Source organism: Equus quagga, chromosome 2 (genome assembly GCF_021613505.1).
Source record: "Equus quagga isolate Etosha38 chromosome 2, UCLA_HA_Equagga_1.0, whole genome shotgun sequence".
NCBI lineage: Eukaryota > Metazoa > Chordata > Mammalia > Perissodactyla > Equidae > Equus > Equus quagga.
Genome location: NC_060268.1, coordinates 30,328,869 through 30,339,114, shown reverse-complemented (window position 1 = coordinate 30,339,114; position 10,246 = coordinate 30,328,869). Strand labels below are relative to the sequence as shown.

Here is a 10,246-nt window from a genome sequence, read left to right as displayed (position 1 = left end):
TCTCTTCAAAGGTGAGAGATTTCAGTCCATTACCTGAACAAATAGAATTTATATTGGCAAGAAGTGGAAGGGGGAATGGCTTTACAGAAGGCAAGAAGCCAAGGAGAGAGGGAGTCCAGACACAAGGGGATGATAAAAAGTATCAAATCCTCCTGGGAGATCAGATAAATGATGATTGAAAAATGATTATTATTACATGACATATTCAGCATTCAGAGTTTATTTCTGTAAACCAGGAATCTGTAGACACCAGTTTTAGCTCATGAATGAACAAAAAGTGAAGATAAGCTTGCCAATGAAGATTTGGAAAGAGAAAGGAGTAATTAAAAGGGGACACAAGATTCAGAGATTTGATTATTTTCAGAAAATAAGTAATTCTACTGATAGCTCAAGGAAAATAAAAAAAATTGAAGAAAGTTAATTGATTAATCCTTGAGGAAGATTCAGAGTATGCTTGAGAAGCATAGTGCCATGGTTTAGGGCATGGATTACATGTCCTACAGCTGTAGAAACAAGTTCTGGCTCTGATTTTTAACCACTCTGATGCTCAGATTCTCCATTGGTAAAATAAATCTAATAAAGTAGTGTCTATCATGTGGAATTTTGTAAAGTTAAAATGAGATTGTGTGCTTAGTACAGTGCCTTCCATGGAGGGAATCACTTAGTAAATATTGTCTATTAATAGTATCTTTGTTTCATAAAAGTTTTCTTTCTAACTAGTCTTTTTTTCTCTTGTATCCAATTTCTTTTTGATATAGAGGTCCATGCATGCACTATGATAATAATGTGTCTTGGGCAAAACATTATGAATAACCTCAATCTGAGCACCTGACTGCCATGGTAAATTGTGCAAACAAAAACTAAACGCACTTGCAAGGTGAAGCAAGGTAAAACATATTAAACACTTTTGGCCTAAAGATCCCTATTTGACCTGTGAAATAAGAATTTCTGCTAAGGAGAATTTCCAAGTTAGTATGAGAACTTAATGTGAAGATGATGGAAATGGCTCGGGTTACTTGGTTGGGAGAACACCTAGGTAAGTGGTCAGAGAAAATGTTTAGAAATCCTTGAGAGGAAAACAAAATAATCATCTGATAAAGGAATAAGAAGAGAAGTAATCCTATTGGAGGGAAGCACCTCCATCTAAAATATTCAGGTTATTTCTCTTTTTATGTAATCACTCTCCTGATCATTGTAATTCTACTTTTTTAAATTTTTTAATCTAGTTAAATGATTTCTAACTCTAGGTTATAATCCTTTAGAACAAATTAGCAGGAATAATAGGAAATCTACTTTTCTGCCACTGATTATGGCTTTTCATCATTTTGTATCCTTAGGTGATTTGAAAATCAGCTCTTCTGCCCAAGTCAATGGATGAACTAAACAATTCTGTTGTTTCTGAGTTTGTGTTGCTGGGACTCTCTAGTTCTTCGGAAACTAAAGTTTTTCTCATGTTGATGTTTTCCTTGATCTATTTAGGGATCATCCTAGGGAATCTCTTCATTTTGTTTTTGGTAATTTTTGATTCTCACTTACATTCTCCTATGTACTTCCTGCTTGCCAACTTGTCCCTCATTGATGTGGGCCTTTTGTCTACCACGGTCCCCAAGATGATTGCAGACCTTCCAAAGGAATACAAGATCATTTCTTTTCAAGGTTGTATGACACAGATATCCTTTATACACATCATAGGAGGAGTGGAGATGGTGTTACTCATAGCCATGGCGTTTGACAGGTACACGGCAATCTGTAAGCCTCTTCACTACTTGAATATCATGAACCCTAAAATATGTGTTTTGTTTGTAATCACTAGTTGGGTAACTGGAGTGATCCATGCTATGTCTCAGTTTGTTTTCATTGTAAACTTGCCTTTTTGTGGTCCTAATAAAGTAGACAGCTTTTATTGTGACTTTCCAAGGGTCATAAAACTTGCATGCACAGATGGAGCAAAGTTTGAGTTTATTGTTGCTGCCAACAGTGGCTTTATGAGCATGGGCACTTTCTTCCTGCTAATCCTTTCCTATATCTTCATTTTGGTCACTGTCTGGAAACGTTCTTCAGGAGACTTATCCAAGGCCTCTGTCACTCTTTCAGCGCACGTCACTGTGGTGGTTCTTTTTTTCACTCCATGCATGTTTCTCTATGCATGGCCTTTTCCCACATCATCAATTGATAAATACCTATTCATTGTTGACTTTGCTATCACCCCTGTCTTGAATCCTGCCATTTATACATTAAGGAACAACGACATAAAAGATAGCCATCAAACGATTGAGCAAACGGGGACATTATGTCAGATTTTGCTGATTAGATTTGACTTTGGAGTTCTAAAATTATACATTCATCATCCTTTGAAACCTCTGCACTCAGGCATCTGGAATTTGACATGGCCAGATCTAGACATATCATCTACCTCATTGAACAATTTTCTATTACTTCTGTAGAGAATTTGTTCGTTACCTTTACTCCCATGAGAAAGGAAAATTCACCATGATATGTTATTTTAGAAAACAACGTCACTATCTACTGAATAATATTTATGATTGAAATTCTTTTCATCTTGAAAGTAGGAAGAATATAGTTACATCTCTTCTGTTTCCCATAAGGGTCACAAGTGAACTGAAAGCTTGCTTTACCAAATGTCGGGAATTATCACATCGGGTGCATGTACGACTAGTAGCTCCCCTTAGTTACTCAGGTTACGTCCTCTCAGAAGAAGATCCAAAGACAAAATTGGATTGCAGATATTTATTTGGAAGCTGATATTTGGAAACATCATTAAGTGAGTGGGAAAGTGAAACAGAGAAGAGAACGATGCTTACGTTGATAAACATAACTGGGATATAACCGTACTGTGACCCTATGGAGAACTCTACAAATTCTGTGGTTTGAGATTGTCTAAACTGAAGGGAAAGGAAGCTGGAGTACTTTTCTCATTTTTAGAGAGTGAAAGCCAGAGACAAGCCATCAAGTAGACTTTCAGGTACTAGCAGTGGAGGACCAGCTCATTTGGAAACAATAAATGTCAATGTATATTCCACCTTTTAAATACACTTCATCCCTACATCACTTCATTTTGTCATAGATTCTTTAAAGTGGTGACTGCTTTCAACTTCACTAAAGAAAAACTTAAAACAGGAGGGACAAGCTGCAGCAGGTTCGTTGCTTCTAATTGATAATCTTATTCTCTTCTATTACCCATTTTAAATCCCACTCATCCTCAGGCAGTTCTTCTGCTGATCTATGTTGCTTGCCCAGTGAGGTGGCTCAGTTCATTTACTAGGACTTTGAGCTACTGGTTAAAATGTTCTTGCCAGTCTATTGTTGTGATACTTGCCCTTTTACTGTTATCATCAATCAAGGAGCCACTAAGCGGTGCCTCAGTGGATCCCTAGTTTTAGACAAATTCTTCACTCATTAGGAAGCAGCAGCACTAACTTTATACAATATGGGATAAAAATGAAGGTAACTCATTCTTCTGAATGCTCGTCTTCTAATATGAGGAACCTCAAATGAGAGAAAACTAGCTAAAATTTTTAGGTTATTAGAATGCATACTATGTCTCCCAAAAGAAGCATTCTTCCCATTCCAGCAGATCCTAAAGTTTCATGGACATAAAGAAGAAACTGCACAATAAGTTCAATGAGATTAATGATAAAAGATACTATTGTTTTCTCTATCTCTTTGGTTTGCAGAAACACATATTTTATCTATAGGGGACATAGCACCATCTCAAGGCTATTGGTTCAGAGCATATATCTTGAAGCATAGACCCCAACTCTGCAAGGTGTCATCTTCAAGCTGCTGCCCCAGTTGCAACTTTAACAGACTATTCCAATATTCTAGCAGATCAAAGGCTCTCAGTTGTGCTATATATGATAGGATCAATGGGTTCCTCAGTTATACGTGCTTTCTTTCTATAAAGTGGGTACTCTTGGCCCTTGGACTAAAGAAATATTCTGCAACGTTTAATGTTGGAAATTAGACACTGCAAACACTTGGATAGTCATATTGGCCAAAGCAATGAAAGTAAGAATGTTAATCCATACTCAGAAGATGTGTTAATCCTAGTAAGGACAAATCTCTGTCTCCTCCAATTTTGAAGGGGTTCAATGCCAGTAACCACCCTCAAGTGATTGATTTCAGTCCTCAGAAGGTGGTACCATTTTGAGGATCTACCTGTGCTGCTTACAGGTCAAATATTCCACAGTGGCATTAGGAAGAAAAAGCCTGTGTAAGAACAAGCCCATTCTGTAGACCCTATATATAGCCTTCTTTCTACCATCATATAGTACTTCATTTTCATGGGCCTATTATGCAAACATAAGGTTGGCTGAGGAGAGGTAACAACCATTTATCCTTTCAATTATCTAGTTAAACACTTTATACCTAGTTAATAATTCTTTCAGTTAAATTCTCATTGTTCAAATAAGTGGTATGATTTCTCTTTCCCGGCTGAAACCTGACTTACACATTCCACTCCAATAAAAAAGAAAAAGAAATACTTAAATGGCTCCACAAGTGAATTCTTCAAACATTTAAGGAGAAAAGGAATTATTAAACTCCTTTAGAAATACATAAAAAAGAAGAAACAGTTTATATTGCTGAGATAAAGTAAAAGGTCTGCGTGTGAAATCCAACACACAAGAATCAGAGTTCTTACTCAGTTTCAGACTTTTCTAATAATTTAAAGGGTACAGGTAACTGCAAGACACAACTGAGGCAGGAGTCTGAGACTGCCAACATAATTCCTCAGGTTCTTTCTTGTTGGACTAGGATACTATCTGATCCAGATATGGATTATGAGGTCTCCAAAGAGGCATGAATGATATCACTCACAAAAAGGGAGCTATTTTGGTCATGAAATATCTCTCTTTTATATTTCAGTAATTACAGAGTAATATTAATTTTTTTCTCTGGGTGGTACTCATAGAGCATAAACTCCAGGTTCACTTATCATTAGCAAGCTAGGACAAGGTACATTAGCTAACAACATTACATTAACTATCTTCTAATAAATACCACTAGGAGGAGATCCAATGAATATGTTTGCATTGACATTTGACCAGGTTATTTCTTGCTGTTATTCCCATGCAATCTCTTCTCCCCTCCCCACTCCAGTCTCTCTCTCTCTCTCTAGCTCCCTCTTTCCTTCCTTCCCTCCCTCCAACTTTCCTACTTTTCCTTTTTCTTTCTCCTTCTCTTGACTACATGAAACAGAGAATGGGTTACAGACCAATTACTAATCTTTTCCTTCCAATAACCAGAATATTTTTAAAGGAAAATAACATTATAAAAAAGGAATATTATAAAACAATTTGTATATCCCTTCAACACAGATACAAAAACTTAAAAAGTAATAACAAACTAAAACCAGTGATACATGAGTAGGATGAAACATCAGCGTAAGTTAGCTTTATTCCAAGAATTTAAGGTTGTTTTAACATTTGGAAATCAATCAAAAGAATGCACCATGTTAAGTATAAGAGGGAGAAAAATTATACAAACATCTTGATAGATACAGAAAAAGAATTTGATAAAATCCAATACCCATTCTCAATAAATTTCATAGCAAAAGCTTTAGCAAAGTAGGCATAGAAGATGTATTGGGTTGAATAGTGTCCCCCCCAAAATTCATGTCCACCAAAAACCTCAAAATATGACCATATTTGGAAATAGAGTCTTTGTAGATGTAACTAAGGTAAGAATAGGAGGAGATTATATTGAACTAGAGTGGACCTGAAATCCAAAGCATGTCCTTATAAGAGACAGAAAAGGATGGACAGAGACTCAAGAAAGGAGATTATGCGAAGACAGAGATAGAGATTGGAATTGCACTGCCACCAGTCAAGGAATGCCTGAAGCCACCAGGAGCTGGAAGAAGCAAAGAAAAATTCTCTGCTAGAATCTTCAGAGGGAACATGGCCCTGTCAATAATTTGATTTTGGATATCTGGCTTCCGGAACTTTGAAAGAATAAATTCCAGGGTTTTTTTAAGCCACCAAGTTTGTGGCAATTTATTATAGCAGCCCTAGAAAACTAACACAGAAGCAAACTAATTCTGATAAACGGTATTTACACAACTATAGCATACATTGCAGTTAATGTGAAATTTTGAGAGTTTTCCCCCTGAGATCAGAAATATGTCTACATTCTTCCTATAATTACTTCTATTTTGCATTTTAATGAGGGGTATCCTCTGTAAAATAAGGTAAAAATACCAAGCAAAATGTATAAATATTGAAAGTTATAAATAAAACTGATGTTCTTCATAGACAACATCATCATGTACAAGTTAGTTATCTTTCCCACGGTCTCCTATAACATATTCTGCCTCTTCATAATACTACTTGGTATGCTATTGCCTCTTTCATTTCTGTTTCTTTCAATAGATGGTAAAATACCTGAGTGCAGGAATTGTTGGGGCGTACAACAAAATATAAATGTAGTTTCCATAATATTTTAAAAGCAAAGAGATATAAGCAAACTTAGCTTCTATCAAAGCAGCACCAAAGCCATAAGATTTTCAAAAAAACAGACTAAAAGTCTTGAAATCAACTGAAAACTACTATGTAACAAAAAGGCAATATATAGCACTCACATGGTTTTTAATGGAAAAGTATTATGTGATTTGCAAAACACTAGAAAGGGAACCAACTGGTATAAGGAAAGATACATCGGTCTCAGCACCATTAACATTTTGGGCAGTCTAAGTTTCTGTTGTGGACAGTTTTTCTGTACTTTGTGGAATTTTTAGCAGTATCCCTGGCCTATCTCTAATAGATGCCGGTAGCAGAAAAGCTGACCCCCTGCATCATGACAACCAAAAATATTTCCAGATGTCCCTTGAGGGACAAAATCATGCTGGGTTGAAAATTACTGTTTTAAAACTCATTATGGACTTTCACTCAGTTCATGCTCATGGAACTCGTTAGCATTTTATTAACGGTGAGGGGGAAATAGAGAGTTGCTTTTCAATAGACATAAAGTTTCACTTACACAAGATGAATGAGTTCTAGAGATCTGCTACACAACATTCTAGCTGTAGTTAACAATATTGTATTGTAAATTTAAAAATCTGTTAGGAGAGGAGATCTCAAGGTAAGTGTTCTTGCCACAACTTAAAAAACAAACATCTGCATCTTTGATGTCCTTGATGATAGTACTAACCTCTACAATTTCTCCTGAAATTCAGTATTACCTTGGTTTATTATTTTGGTTGGTTAGTTAGGTCCTATTTGCTTCCACTGGGCCTTTCATACCATAATAGAGTTTACTTCATGGCTCAGATACCAACCTGGAAATTCTGCCAATTTGTTAGTATATCTACTCCAATTTTGTGTCTTAAACTATGGACATAACCAAAGAATGGATTTAGAGAGCCACAGAGCCCACTGTGAGATAAACACGGACAAAATTTCACTGGCCACCGGACCTCCTTGAACCCGTTTCTGATTGATGGTCCACAGCAGTATTTTAGTTCTTCAGAAATTAGTAACAGTTTCTAATCAGTGTCTAATAACTCTCCTAAATTCTGGTTATTTTAGAGTCTCTTTGGAGAAGGTTAGGAAGAATATTTATAGGATAAATAGTGGCTGTGTAAAAGGGTCCTTCCTCAAGAGGATTCAGCCTTCCCTTCACTCAAAGAGCTTTAGGTTGGTAAACTAAATCAACTGTAAGAATTTTTTGTGGGACCACAACTCTATTATAGTGATTCAAGTAAGAATTCTGTTCACCACACACAGAGCATTTCTGCTTATACAAATCAGGTGAAACTTTAGTAATATGCTCATCTTTCAGTCCTAGAAACACTGTGATTATGTAACTAATGCCCAGATCTCAGACCACTCTAATTACTGCTTAGGCTCTGGTGCTCACTTAGTAACCATACCTATCTTGTCCTTGCAATTAAGTGCTACCGTTTGGCTCTTGCCACCCAGAAATCCTTTTAGATTCAAAGAACTCAATGCAATGGCAGCAGTCCCCACTGTCTTTCTGGCCTAAAGGGAATAGCCTTCATACATCATATCAATAGCCTGAGATGATTCAAGGATATCAGGACTTCCTCAAGAATCTATTTCTCAAAATCCTGATGAAGAGAATGTTCCCTGGCCTGACCCCCAGGGTGATTGAATAGGTCTTAAATGACAAACGATAAAAGTTTTATATGGTAAATCCATTCTAACTTCCAATCTTTATAACATTTCAATACCTTCCTCAACGGTATAGTAAGGAAATTCTAAAATGTCAGCTTAATTTTGTGTAGTCTGCCTTTGGGAACAAGTTTCAGTAAATCAATCAGGTATATCATTGTAGCTGATCCCAGCCCCTTGAGCTAACACATTGATTCAAGAATTTCTGCCTAATGATGTAAAATTTTTGACTTCTTGTAACTTTATACTCCCTCCATACTTAACCAACAACCTTATAATTCAATCTCACACATGTTCCCCAAATTCCTGTGAAGATTTATTGGCAAAAAAGGAAAAAAAATGCAATTATTTTGGTGTTATTGCACCTCCTTAAGGCTCATACTCTGTATTTCACCCTGTGTAGTGTCTTTGTACTTGAATCTGGTTATTGGTCTAGAACAATGAGCAGTGATGGAAGTGGGTCTTGAGGATGATCACCAATCCTCTTTGTAAGGCAACTACTTCAAGGGATGCCATTACATGTTCTTCAGGCAAGAGACTAATTTTTTCAGACAGAGATGGAGGGGCTATTTCTAAGGGCAAAGAAGGCTCAGTGCCTGTTATATAGTTGTGCTTAATAGATATGTGCTCAATGAATGACTAAAACATATTAAGTATTCTCTCTCTACCCACGTTTAATCTGCCAGGGACAATATATATTTATAGATTTGATTTTTCAAAGACAGTCTCACTAATTCCTTATATTTTTTCCACACTATTTTCTTCAATAAATTATTCTCTCGTGTGCAATGTATATATCATATACTGCATTGTATTTTAATCTTTTTTCTCATATTCATAAACCATTATAGAGAATTGGTCAATATATTTACCATTTAAAAACCCAGGACTAGGCTGGAAGCTAATACTTAATTATGCTAATATTTAATAAAGTAGTTTCTCTTTCTCTCAAAGAGAAATGAGTGGTTTCTTTATACTAACAAGTTGAAAAGCATTAGCTACACAGATGGAATTGAATGCAAACTTACTCTAAAGGGCTAGGTTCTTCACTCTGTTTACTCACTGGTTTGCGGTGGCTGAAAAATACCATCTTAGTACTTTTAACTAATGAACAGACTCTAAATTAGAAAAAACTACTTCATCTATAACTAATTCAATATGAAACAATTTTGGTATTAAAATCCCAAGTGAGTCAGAACAGCCAGAAAGAAGCTCAGCAAATCTTCTCTGTTAAAAGCAATAGTAACAGTGGGCAATTTTACAAAACAATCATTTCAGGACTCTGAATATTCACTAAGGGTATACAGCAAATTGATGTTTTTATTCAAGAAAGACTACTGAACTTCAGGTAAAAATGATAGGAGTCCGTGGGGTTTTTGCCTTGGGCTTCTCTCATCACCCCCCAGCTCCATCCTAGAGGTAGTTCTATCAGGATAGGACAATTCATGAGAATCAGAAGTTTCACTGTGACTACCAGAGAGGGCTGTCTTGATTTGGAGCATGGGGAAAAAAAAAAATCTCTTTTGGTGTTATCAGAAATAATAGTAATCCCTGTGACAAACAAATGTAGAATACCAACGTCATACCTAGCCTGAGGCTGTTATCATGATAGCAGCAAAATCCAACTGTATTCTAGCCAGAAATTAACAAGGAGATTCAGAGAATGAGACATCCATAGTGACCATTGATGAATTCTAGTATATATCTGGTGTATTAGATTCTTACTGTTGCTGCAATGAATTACCATAAACTTAGTGTCCTAAAACAACACAAATTTATTATTTCACACTTTTGGAGATCATAAGTCAAAAATGGGCCAGCATGGCTGTGTTTCTTCTAGAAGCTCCAGGAGATAGTCCATTTCCTTGCCTTTTCCCACCACTGTAGGCTATCTAAATACCTTAGCTTATGGCTCAATACCACCCTGATCTCTGTTTCGCTAGTCATTTCTCTTACTCTGACCTATCTACCTCTTTCTCCTAATGATCCTTATGATTACATTGGTTTTACCTAGATAACCTAGGGTAATCTCCTCACCTTAAAGTCCAGAAATTAAACACATCAGCAAAGTCCCTTTTCCTATTCTAGGTAAC

The 10,246-nt window shown here is 36.3% G+C and overlaps 1 protein-coding gene across 1 annotated transcript; it reads left to right on the top strand.

The window, feature by feature from the left end:
* Positions 1-1,370: 1,370 nt before the first annotated feature.
* Positions 1,371-2,307, top strand: LOC124232544 (olfactory receptor 4F15-like). Its single transcript, XM_046649504.1, is given in 2 exon segments — positions 1,371-2,252; positions 2,254-2,307. Coding segments are annotated over 2 exon segments (936 nt in total).
* Positions 2,308-10,246: the final 7,939 nt, after the last annotated feature.